Source organism: Nothobranchius furzeri, chromosome 5 (genome assembly GCF_043380555.1).
Source record: "Nothobranchius furzeri strain GRZ-AD chromosome 5, NfurGRZ-RIMD1, whole genome shotgun sequence".
Lineage (NCBI taxonomy): Eukaryota > Metazoa > Chordata > Actinopteri > Cyprinodontiformes > Nothobranchiidae > Nothobranchius > Nothobranchius furzeri.
The window spans coordinates 40,748,203-40,760,027 of NC_091745.1; the positions used below are offsets into that span (position 1 = coordinate 40,748,203).

General features: G+C 45.4%; 1 protein-coding gene across 3 annotated transcripts; it reads right to left on the bottom strand.

Annotated features, from left to right (window-relative positions):
* Nucleotides 1–1,233: 1,233 nt before the first annotated feature.
* Nucleotides 1,234–11,141, bottom strand: wdtc1 (WD and tetratricopeptide repeats 1). 3 transcript variants are annotated; one of them, XM_015975916.3, is made up of 16 exons: nucleotides 11,001–11,141; nucleotides 10,496–10,571; nucleotides 10,343–10,426; nucleotides 10,175–10,221; nucleotides 7,601–7,712; nucleotides 7,291–7,478; nucleotides 6,989–7,171; nucleotides 6,820–6,914; nucleotides 5,994–6,109; nucleotides 5,834–5,909; nucleotides 5,655–5,751; nucleotides 5,399–5,569; nucleotides 5,082–5,317; nucleotides 4,607–4,775; nucleotides 1,750–1,942; nucleotides 1,234–1,663 (listed from the first exon to the last, which is right to left on the bottom strand). In XM_015975916.3, the coding sequence occupies exons 2-16, from the start codon at nucleotides 10,541–10,543 to the stop codon at nucleotides 1,466–1,468; spliced, it is 2,013 nt and encodes a 670-aa protein (XP_015831402.3). In that variant the 5' UTR covers nucleotides 10,544–10,571; nucleotides 11,001–11,141; the 3' UTR covers nucleotides 1,234–1,465. The 3 variants fall into 3 exon arrangements, with proteins under 3 accessions (XP_015831402.3, XP_015831403.3, XP_015831401.3); XM_015975917.3 differs by having other exon boundaries at nucleotides 4,607–4,772; nucleotides 10,496–10,633; nucleotides 11,001–11,139; XM_015975915.3 differs by having other exon boundaries at nucleotides 10,496–10,633; nucleotides 11,001–11,139.
* Nucleotides 11,142–11,825: the final 684 nt, after the last annotated feature.

Below are 11,825 nucleotides of genomic sequence, written 5' to 3' on the forward strand. Positions count from 1 at the left end.
TGTCACGGTCATTAGCGTGGCTTCCTCCAGCTGAGAAAGTTAGGAAAACACACAAAATCACATCTGTGGGGGTGAAAGGTAAGATAGCTGCAGCAATAATTTAATGAGTCCATTTAAAACTGGTTTTAGCCAGTCAGCAACAACGCATTGTTCTTCAAAGCCGGGTGTACCCTCATTTCTTCAGTATGTAGGCCATCAGACCCCCCCCCCTCCCATCTGCTGCTGGAGTCAGCAAAACGAGCAGACGCTGATAGATGAGCGAACCGCAGCTCCACAGGCGGTTTATCTTCCCAACCTACTTAGTGTTGTGTCTGTTCGGCTTCACGTGAAAGCAGGGATGACTTAGTGAGTGATGGAAGAAAACACCAGCAAGGTATTCAGTGTTTTTATTATTGTTTGCATCAAAGACGACATGATTCCTTAGAGAACAAAATAGACACCTTTATATGAACAAAGTAAAACATGGAAGCCTCTGGATTCATGTTGCTAAGAGCCAATTCATAAAGTTGGATTTCATTTAAATTAATAATAATAATTAGCTCTTCTTCTGACGCCTGTTACACCCCCCCCCCACACACACACACACACAGCTTTGTTCAGAGGAACCTCCTGCAGCGGAGGACTAATGTAGGAGCCATGCAGCTGGGAACCCTACGGCCTCCAAATACTTCACAACCAGTTATAATGTTGCACAAACGATCATCTGTGTCCCACTTATTCTCCGAAAAGTTTAGCGTTTCATCACAAACAAGCATGTGCAAAGAAAGTGGGACAAAAGATTTGTTACAAGTGGTTCCTACTTAGGTTTTGTTGATGTGTAAACAACCAGCCCATAATTCAGACTCTAAAAACGGCGTGACTGAAAAGTAGAAACCAAACGTTAATCCTTGGCTGTTTAAATCATAGATGCCAACCTTTGGCATAAAATAAATTCTTTTCCCTAGACAGGCTAAATTAAACAAGGCTCGTGAATATGAAGAGAAAAGTTACGATTGGCGCTCGGCTTCCTGTGAAAAAACGGAAAACTCGGGACTCGGTTGCTGCGGCGTTTGCTCAGACCGCAGATGCAGCTCCGTCCTCTGGTCTCGCTCAACGTGGACATGCTGGCCTGAAAATAGGTCACCTGACTGTCCAACACCTCCAAAATAGCAGTTTAAATTGGACTCCTCCTCCTATGTGAGACCCTGGGCAGTGACGTGGGAGGTGCTCTCCGTGCCGCCGCGGGGAGGGGACAGGCGGAGGTGCTGTTGGTGCTTTGGAAAAAAGGGGAGAAGGGCGTCATCTCTACCCTCCTCCATCCTCCAAAAACCATCTCCAGCAGATCTGTACTCAGGTGGGTGATGCATAGTGTGACATAGTGTGGCGTGACATTCACTCAGTGTTCAGCCTGGGGTGGGGGGGTCACACAGGAGCAGGGGGGTGCTTCACGCCCTGGAGCCAGTCTACAGAATGGAAGACTGTCCGCTTAGCTCGGCCTGCACTGTACTTGTCCCTCTGAGCTGTCTTCATCATCAGAACCATCTGGGCCGACCCCACGCAGGCCCGTGATGCGATAGCCCATGTTTAGCAGCATTACCTCCAGTGGGTCAGCGTTCATACGCCGCTGGTTAGCCTGAGCAGCTCCCTCCATGTCCTCCACTACTCGCCCGTTCTCACCATCGGTCTGGAGTAGGAAAAACACACAGGTGGGTCAATATGACCTCAAGTGACACGGCAGTTGTGTAAAAATCCACAAATATCGGCGTTTACCTCCGGTCTGGGGTTCCATAGCCGAACCACGGGGTCAATCCCACTGGTAGCCAGGAAGCAGTAGCTGGGGTGTGGCTGTAAGCAGTTAACTATTGACTCATCCCCCTGAAGGATCCTCACCAGATTAGCCGTCTCCTTTTCCCAGATGAAGAAAGAGCCGTCGTCAGAGCCGCTCACAATGTACTGGCCTTGGCTGAGAAGGAAGAGAAGCATTCAGACCCACCGTTCGGTTCCCGTTCCTGGGAGAAGGAGCTCCTACTCAGAGCTGCTTTACTTGGAAACGTTTGCAAGCCTCGCTTGAGAATGCTGTCGAGGACGCTCCCAGTAAAGACAGTGACTGAGCAGGATATTCTGGTAGATGAGGTTCAGAAACAACGGTGAGCAGTTCTCGTCAAACAGACAGATCAACTCGATCCTGAACTAAAACAAAGCCATCAGGTAAAGATAAAACCACCACCTTGTGACACACAAGGCTTTAAGACGGGACGGACCGGTTTTTAATGACTTCACCTAATTTGATCCACGTTCTGACTTAATTACAGGGTTATGGTTACAGATGTTGATTATAAATCTGAAAGAGGTTTTTGAAACGACAGCGATGGGGTCAAAAGTAAAAACCTGAATCCTAAACAAAGTCTGGTTCTTTCCCAGTAAAAGTCCCCACCTCACAGAAGGATGATGTTGCATTTGTAACCAATACCTCAGACACGCTCAGCAGCCGCTTCATTAGGTACGCCAGTTTAACAGCTTGTTAAACGGACAGGAAGTCAGCCAGTCAGATGGTAGCATGGAGCTGTGCTGAAAGTCAAACCGAGCACCAGACTGAGTCTCGGTGGTGCCAGAAACTGTTCATCTACTGGGATTTTCACCAACAACCATCTCTAGAGACTACAGAGGACGGTCGGGAAGGAGAAAACACCCAGTGAGCAGCAGCTGAGTGGATGAAAATGTCAGAGGTCAGAGGAGACTGGTCAGACTGGTTCTAGCTTCAAATAACCACTGGTTCCTGCAAAGGTCTGCAGAGCAGCATGTCTGAACCCCAGAATGCTGGTCCTGATGGACTCCAGCAGCACCTGTCGTCTCGGAGCAGGAAACCGGGACTAGTTTAAACAGAACCAGAGCGGCTCGGCCCGGCTCTGCTCGGGGTATGGTGGTGTCATCCGTTTTAGAACCAACTTCAGCGGTATCCGAGTGCACCGTGCTGAAAATACAACATCAGACGGTTGTCAATCACTGATTGGTTAAGGGGCGGAGTCTCCGATATTCTCCAGATTGTTTGGCCTCGCAGCCTGCAGCCTGTGAAAAAAAGTTTCCTGGTCTAATGCTGAAGATGCAGAGTTCAGAAGGTCGGGTCAGAATTTGGTGACACCACCATGAAGAACAACCCGAGTCCAGTTGTCCATCCCTTTAGGACTACATGGACCCAGCTTCTGATGGCTACTTTCAGCAGAAGGATCGTGCACCATGTCACGAAGCTCAGATCGTCGTACTGGTTTCTAAGACATGACCGTGACTCCACAGGACTCCACCGTCACCAGATCTGAGTCCAGTCCAGAACCTTTGGGATGTGGAGGAACATCATGATCGTTGTCGCTGGTTTCATCATCACCCAGTTACCCATCACATTTAGTGAAGTGGACCCAAGCTTTAGCGTGCGTTCTTTCTACCATGCTGCTCTGTTTACAACTGGCTCGCAGCGACCGACGACATAACGCTCTTGCGCATGCGCAGCTGTCTTGGCAAGTTCTCGTTATGAAGGACGGGTACCGAAACGAGGCACCGTTTGAAATGACGTGAATCAGTGCTCGATCGGTACTATGGAATTCGGTCGGTACCTTAAAACAGGGTATCTGCAGGTTTAAGGGAGCCAAATTTAAGACTTTTTAAGACCTTTTTTAAGGCCACTTTGACCAAATTTAAGCTATTTTTTTAAATTAAATTTAAGCTATAATCTCCAGCTATTGCCTGGAACCGGTGCTAACCACGTAGCGAACGTGGGATTAATCATCCAGTTACCATTAAACTTGCACTTTCCCATGGCGCAAGTTCCCACTAGCTTAACCAGCTAATGTGCTCATCTAAAAATAGTCCCCTTTCACAACCAACTGAATGTGTACGGTTCCGCTTACGCCAACATCGTACACAAAAAACGCTGAACACTAACTAGAAATTCACAAAAATTTTATAAAAATAAAAGAATTTTGTTTATTGGGTCTTTGTTAATTTAAGACCTTTGGAAATTGTATTTAAGGATTATTTGTAATTTTTAAGGATTTTTAAGGCCTTAAATTTGGAAAAGCTAATTTAAGACTTTTTAAGGACCCGCAGATACCCTGCAAAAAGTACCGAATTCGGTACCCATCCCTATGTAACCCTAAGATGATGTCATGTTGATGTGGACCAGAACCTCTGGAGGATGTTTCCACCTCCTTGTTGAAACCGTCACAGGGATTTATGATGGCTCCATCTCCTTTTCTACAAAATTGCCTTTTAGACACAAAACAAATCTCGTTCCTTCTAAAGTGATGCATCCATTCGTTTGGAGTTCAAACTGATTTCTGAATAGGAAACAAATAAAAAGTATAAAGATGAGGCTTAAATTCAATAAACTGACCCGGGCCTGACACAAAGTGGGTGTGAGGTTAAATCCCAGGATCAGTTATTCGGTTCAGCGGGTTCACTCGGTTTTCCCAGCAGCACTGAGAATGCTTCATGCAGTCTTCAGGCAGGAGCTGGTAGCTCATAATCACCGGTTATTAGCCGAGGCCCTTTGTGTTTCGTTTACATTGTGATTGAGATCAGGTGACTTCTCCTCTCAGCTGAACACTGCCCCCTAGTGAGGCCGGAGCAGACTGACCTCCCAAAGAAGTTGGCCTCCTTGATGTCGGTGGTGGTGTTGCAGTGGCCACAGTATCGGTGCTTGTAGTCAAAACTGCACTCCCTCAACCAGACCTCGTCCTCGGGGATGGACTCTTTCCGACTGAACGAATGGAACCTGATGGAGCTGTTTCCCTTCTTGTCCTCTGCTGGAGACGAGAAACAACAAGAGGAACCCTAATTTATTCCTTTCATTCTGGAAAAATATGAAATCAACAACCTAGAGAGCAAACTTACTTATCAAATGTACAGTTTCACTGCTTCTGTGTTTCCCACTGATTTCATGACAGTTAGGTCACGATTCACTTGTTTGTAGTTTAGTTCTTTTTATTTATTTTTAAATAAATGCTGACTAGTTTGGTTTCCGTTAAGAAAAGCGTGTCACAGGTCAGTGTTTAAGCTCCAAACGCCCCTTATTAACTGACCCAACTTATTTAGACTTTCCCATCTCCCACCTGATTCTGATTTGGAGAAAAGTGCAGCCTTGATGTCTTTCTCCAAGCCATCGCAGGCACTGCTGTGAGCCTGTTCTGGAAACTTTCCTTTGAAGTCATCTAGACACTCGAGGGCCTCAGACACATACTTCAGCTCAAACAGACAGCGCGCCAGCCTGAAATGTGCTTTCAGATGCCCCGGGTTCAGTGTGAGAGCCTTCACACAGTCCCTCAGGGCGTCGTAATGGTCTCCATCCCTGACAAACACAAACAGCCGATTTCAAAACCTTCAGGAGAAGACAACAAATCGCTTCTCTAATAATATCAGAAACACCGACCACTTGCGTTTCATGTAGGCTGCCGCGCGGTTTCCATAAAGCATGGCGTTGCTGCTGGCCTGATGAATGCTTAAACTGTACAGCTGGATGGCCTGCGTCCACTGCTGGCGTGCAAACGCGTCGTTAGCTTGTTGCTTCATCACCTCCAAGTGAGGAGGAAGCTCAGTAGAACTAAAAAGGAGAAGCAGGAGAAAACCTTTTCAGTGACTTTGCTCAGACCAAATTCAAGCGGGCACAGAAAAGGGATCCTTTCTACCTCGAGTGTACTTTGCTTCCAGTAAAACAAATATAGCTGGCTGGCAAATGAACTCCATTGGAGACGCCGTTTGTCGTCTTCCCATTCTGCACATCTCCTGAAGAGCCGCAGATACAGGGATTAGCTAACACGCTACGATCTAATAACAAGAGTATCTGAATATTGTGGCGCAGTGTTACCTGTTGGCGGCGAGCATTTTTTAGGAAGGAAGAAGGTATACGGTCTTTGCTTGAATGTTAAGTCAAACAGATACACCTGTAGGAAAGATAAAGAAAAATCCAACTTTACAGCTGTGAGTTAAACGATAAAACCTCATCTGCTCATCGTGCGGGACTTCACCTGCTCCCCGCCCATGTTCACCAGCAGCTCGGTGCCATCTGGACTGAAGGTCACGTACGTGGCCACCAGGACCCTCAGGCGGTTGTTGTAGTCTCTCAGCTTCACGGGCAGGTGCCCTGGAGAATTTATGCACAAAAAGATGACACTCCTCTCGGCTAAAGCCTGATTTATGCTTCTCCGTCTGCGTCAGTGCGGAGACACGCAACGCCATTATCTGTCCTTGCGTAGGGCTCCGGCAGGCACGCAAGTACGTACGGAGTCGAGCCCACTTTTTTAAACATCCGTCGAACGAGACAGATTACGCAAGCTTGTGATTGGTCAGGACGCCACTGTTGTTTACAGCGCCGCCATTGCAAAGAGAGCCGAGGATAACTAGCAGCAGACACGGAGAAGCTTGAAGAATACCTCGCGAAAAAAACCTAAAAATATGAATGTTTAATTCTCCCGTGACTGGAGGAGTGAAAAGATGCGCAGCAAGCGTTTTATTTGTGGACGGAAATGACAGGAAACGTGGGTTTAGAGGTGGGGAGCGCATGAAGCGGTGGGAGAATGAGAGACAAATTGTCCGTGTTAAAAGTCTCTTATATACACAAAAAACACAATATAAACACACGATCTTGGACCGATACATGACAGGATACCACAGAACAGCGCTACGCCCTCTGTTGTCCTGCCGGGCAATTGCTTTGCAACGCTCTCCAGGAGACGGAGAAGTATGAGAGCAAAACGCTTCCGTCAATCCGTGCGTGTCTCTCCCTTGCGGAGCTGACGGAGAAGCATGAACCAGGCTTAACTTTTAAACCTTTCTGTTAGCTAAGCCATTTACCTGCTACATAATACTGCCCTGCTCCATCTGGGATGGGCTTCTGCCGTTCACAGAAGGTGTGCACAGCAGCCGACGTGCTCTGACTCAGTGATTTTCTGTGTGAGGAGCAGAACAGGTTTACAACGCAGAAGTGTTAATATGACACTGGTACGACGTCACGAACGACAACCTGTAGTTGTGAATCATCCTGACGTCATAGAGGCGGACATAGGGGCCATTAGCTCCCACAGCCAGGTAGTTATTATCCCGCGGGTTGACTGCTAGACACTTAGCCTCGACTAGCTGACCGCAGAACTCCGTCAGGTCGATCAGCACCTCAGAGTGCTTACTGTTCTCCCGCAGGTCGTACTGTCTGTGGGTAGGAAGCAAAATAAACGGTATAAGCATGAAGCAAAATCCTCACGACCAGCATCACTTGTGATACTTGTGTGTAAAAAAAAAACATGGCAATGGGCAGCAGTGGGGTCTCACCTGATGATGCCGTCCTCTGCAGCACTCCAGAAGGTGTTGGGCCACATGGGGGCGGTGGCAATGCGTTTAACTCTGTTGGTATGATCTGAAAACATGTGGATGGTTTCCTTCACCGTCAGGTCATGTACGTGGACCTTGGTGTCGGCTGCACCCGTTATCAGGATCCTGTCCCCAGAGTGTGGCAGGAACTGTGAGGACAGACACAGAAACAAACAGTCCTCCGAGTATTCGTTTTATTTCTGTCACGGCGTCAGTCTAACTCACAGCGCACTAACAAAATCACCCCAATGCTCCAAAACCTCCTCCTTACCTTCACAGAGAATATATTAGCAGCGTGACCTGTGTGCATAGTCGTAAGCTTCTTGTGTTTGAATGGATCCCAAATGATAGCATGTTGGTCGTCTGAACCCGAAGCCAGCAGACTGAATAAAAAGAGGATTACAAGCACAAGTTCAGCTCATTGAAAACAACTGGTTGAATATTATTTTAGAACTAATAAGATAATTCAAGGGTTGAACTCAAACTAAAATAATGTTGCATTTTAAATCTTATTCTGTGTAAAAAAAACAAAAAACAAAAAAAAAAACATAGTTTGTCCTGACTTTAACTAACTGGATTACTGTGTTATAAACCAACTTCCCCCACTACTGTTAACATTTTTTGTTGGCAATCAGAACTGATAATCCATAACTGATCAAGTGTACCGATCTATGAAGAATCAAACCAAACCAAACCCAGCAAAAGTAAAGCAACACAGGATGCTATTGACCTTTGCACGTGACGTCACACCACTCATGAGACCGCCCCTTCGCCATGACGGACGGCAAAAAGACCGTTTACACCCGTAGACACTCCAGTGAAGCTAGTCTAAACAAGCCAGTTTGTAGCCTTTATGGCTTTTATTTGGTTGATTTGACAGTAAAATGGTTTTAGCTTGCTGCGTGGTCGGCTGCACTAAGAGACAAGGACGTAAACGCAACTCGTTTTTTCTTTTTAATAACTTTGATGGAGACTGAGGACGGAGATGAACTGCAGCGATCAATCAAGCGGACTAGCAGGCCTCAGATTTGCAGCGAACATGTTTTTATCGGGTAAGATTAACGTTCATTTATTTCACGAGGAAGACAGGGACAAGGATAAATGATGTGTTTATACTAGTTATTGATAATCCTGATGGATGGGTATTTCACCATGGAGGCTGCGCTCCGTCCTCTGTAGTGTAAAGCGAGATAATTATTAACAATATTAAAGCTCCGATGTATGATTACGTGTGTTAAAATGACGTTATTTATTTATTTATTTATTTATATGAGCGTCGGCATTCAGAGATCTTCTCATTCCGGTGTGAGAGCAGCAGCTGGACCCGGTAACACCACCAGCAACAGAAGCTGGTAGGGATCCGGACTTTTTAACAACCAGCTTTGGTGTAAAGTGAAACGCTGTTTATAACATAAAGTTATAAATCCAGAGGGGCGAATTTAGGCAAAGTCAGCAACATGTGAACAAAACAAAGGAGATGATTTTAGACTTCAGAAGAAACAGGCTGGAGTCAAACAGTGTTTCCATCATGGGAGAAGAAGTGGAGGTGGTTGAGGAATACAAATACCTTGGAGTTCACCTGGACAACAGACTAGACTGGAGAGAGAACAGCGAAGCCGTTTACAAGAAGGAACACAGCGGACTGCACTTCTTGAGGACGCTTAGGTCCTTCAGTGTCTGTAGCAAGATGCTGCAGATCTTCTACAAGTCTGTTGTTGAGAGTGTAATCTCTTCAGCCATCGTCTGTTGGGGTAGCGGCATCAGAAGCAGGGACCTGAAAAGGCTCAACAGCCTAATAAAAAGGCTGGTTCTGTTCTGGGGACGACTGTGGAACCACTGGAGGAGATAATGCAAAGAAGGATTCTCCAGAGAATCAAGAAAATGATGGACAACCCTGAGCACTCTCTTCACAAGACTGTCCGACAACGGAAGAGTGTCTTCAGTCAGAGGCTTCTTCAGTTTCGCTGCAACACTGACCGCTACTGGAGATCCTTCCTGCCAACAGCCATTGTAATATACAACAACTCTTTGATGACTTTATTATTATTATTCTGAGCTACTACAACAATCAATTTCCCTCTGGGGTTAATAAAGTATTTTTGAATTGAATTGAATCGATGAACAGCTGCAGAGAGAACGTAAGCTAACGTTGGTAAGCTAGTTAACATACCGCTCTCTATGAGCCATTCCCATCTGTACCTGGTCGGCCCTGCCCGGATAGCTCCAGTCGGCCCCAGCCTGGCCCGGTTGATTCCACACATCCTTGCTTAGGTATGCAAGGAATGCAGTCAGAGACATTTTCAGCTTCTATGTAATCAGCATGATAATGAATGATAATGAATTGAGCATGCCTTAAGCCCATGTGGGCTGATTCGACCCACCAATCAGAGGCTTGCTCTAATGGAAGGTGTGAATTTGCTGTCAGCAGGGGGAGTGTTGGCCCTGGTCAGCCTGAAGCAGACCCTCTCAGAAAGAGGGCTGAAAAACAGTCTTGTTGCACCCTGAAAAAAGGCAGGCCACCAAGATAATGTAAGCAAGCTATGCTATCCGGGCCAAGCCGACCAGGTACAGATGGGAATGGCCCATATTAGCCCCCGCTAGATGTGCAACTTCTTCTGATAACTGAACTGGGCATGGACTAGTTGAAGGAATGCTGGACGAGTTTTGTTTTTGTTTTGATCGCAAAAACAATTTCAGGCTCTACTTTTCCCTTTGTTTAGTAATCGTGTCGCTCACTGTTTACATGCTTTTGCCGTCCACCATGGTGGACCCACGTGATTAGGTGACATCGGTGCAAAGGGTCAATAATGTGGCCAAAGTAAAGTTTTAGGCTCTTCAGACTTACTCTCCATTTTCGTTCCATTCCAAACAGTTCACACAGCCGGTATGGCCCTGTGGACACAGTTACGGTTAATGACCCTAGTAGTATCATTTTACAGCTTCATTACTGCTCAGAACTAAGACATTTTGGGAGGAAGAAGAGGGAAAAGGATAAATCTCTGTGATCACTGACCTGAAGCTCAGCTTCCAGCCCAAGTCTCTTAATGAAAGGGTCAGTCACATGGTAGAACCTTTGAAATCCAGACGCTCTCTTGTCCTGAAGACGTGAACCAAGATCAATACACAGAAGCTCTTCTCATGGACACACCGTGCTTTCTTTCCTCACCCTGATCTGCCTGTGTAGGATTTCTCTGGTGATGTTGACAGCACTCATGGCCTCACTTCAAAACAAAAAGTCCGTTCTGGAAGAATCCAGCGGGGTCACAGCTCAGATGACATTTACTCCACCTTATGAGACTCAGCTCTGAAGACATTTAAATTATTAAAGCTGAATATTTCATCCGTGACACATGATGAGCACTTGGATTGTGAGTAAAAACATAAACGTTAGTTTTTCTGTTTGCTCACCCCAGTGTGCACCCAAGCTGATTAGCCACTGTTAGCATAGCAGCTAGTCAGAACAACTATCTGTTTGCCAGAAAACTAATAATTATCTAGACGTCAACGCGATGCTAGCCTCCCTGAATCCTCAGCAGCCTACCGACCGGGCCTCAGAGACCTGCCGTTAGCGTACTGGTGGTACCTCGCTAGCTAAACAAAACGTCCACTTCGTGCTACGTAAACACCTGCAGCGATTCCTTTAGAATATGTGACAGCTAAATAAATCTCACCGCTTTCCTCGAAGTGTGAATGCTTCTGTCAAGAAACGTCCATCTGGCCACACTCGCAAATACAACTTTCTGAGTTTGTTGACAAGATTCATGCAAACACTCAACTTGAATAACGAACCTCCTCCCCCTAAAGACAAATACCAGCAAAAACACAAGAAACACTTCCGGGTCGTCGTTTCATAATAAAAGTATAAAAGACTTTTTTTTTAATTTAGAATATTGGTTATTTAACAATACAGCCAAGATACACAACTGACTCAATGTCCACTATGAAGTACATGGAAACAGTATAGGAAAAGACATTGATGGAAAAGAAAAAAGGAAAGAAAAGAAAGATGAACTACTATCAGACCAAATATTATCCAAGTTTATTCATTTTTAATGATGCCTCATTCAGCAAAAGGGTAAATAATGATAGGGACTGCACCAAACAGTTGCTGGTGTATTTATTTATTTAGATGTTGTTTCTTAATATTAGGAAAATCTTAATTATTTAAAATTTTCCTGTTACGTTTAAATAGCAATTGGATTAAATGTTGTTAACTACGGATTTTCTGTTATAGCACAGTTTTATGCACACCAATATTTACCCATGTGTGATATCTGTAGAAGCCCATGGACATGACAAATTTGGAACCAGGTCACCTAAGGTTACATTTAATTTGTTTAAACTGTTTTATATTAAAGAAAATTAAACATACTCTTGTAACAAAGGTCAAATGTATGAAGGACCTATTAAAAATCCTGACTGATTAACCCGAAAGTTTGCGAATCCTTTTTCAAAGAAATTTGCGAAAGCTGGTTAGTATAGCCTAACCAATAATT

Coding starts and splice junctions, on each gene's coding strand:
- wdtc1 (XM_015975916.3), bottom strand. CDS start 10,543: ATGAGTGCTGTCAACATCACCAGAGAAATCCTACACAGGCAGATCAGG. Junction 7,713..10,174: donor GAATGGAACGAAAATGGAGA/GTAAGTCTGAAG, acceptor CTTTTTATTCAG/TCTGCTGGCTTCGGGTTCAG. Junction 1,943..4,606: donor GAGGCCAACTTCTTTGGGAG/GTCAGTCTGCTC, acceptor CTTCCTTCTCAG/CCAAGGCCAGTACATTGTGA.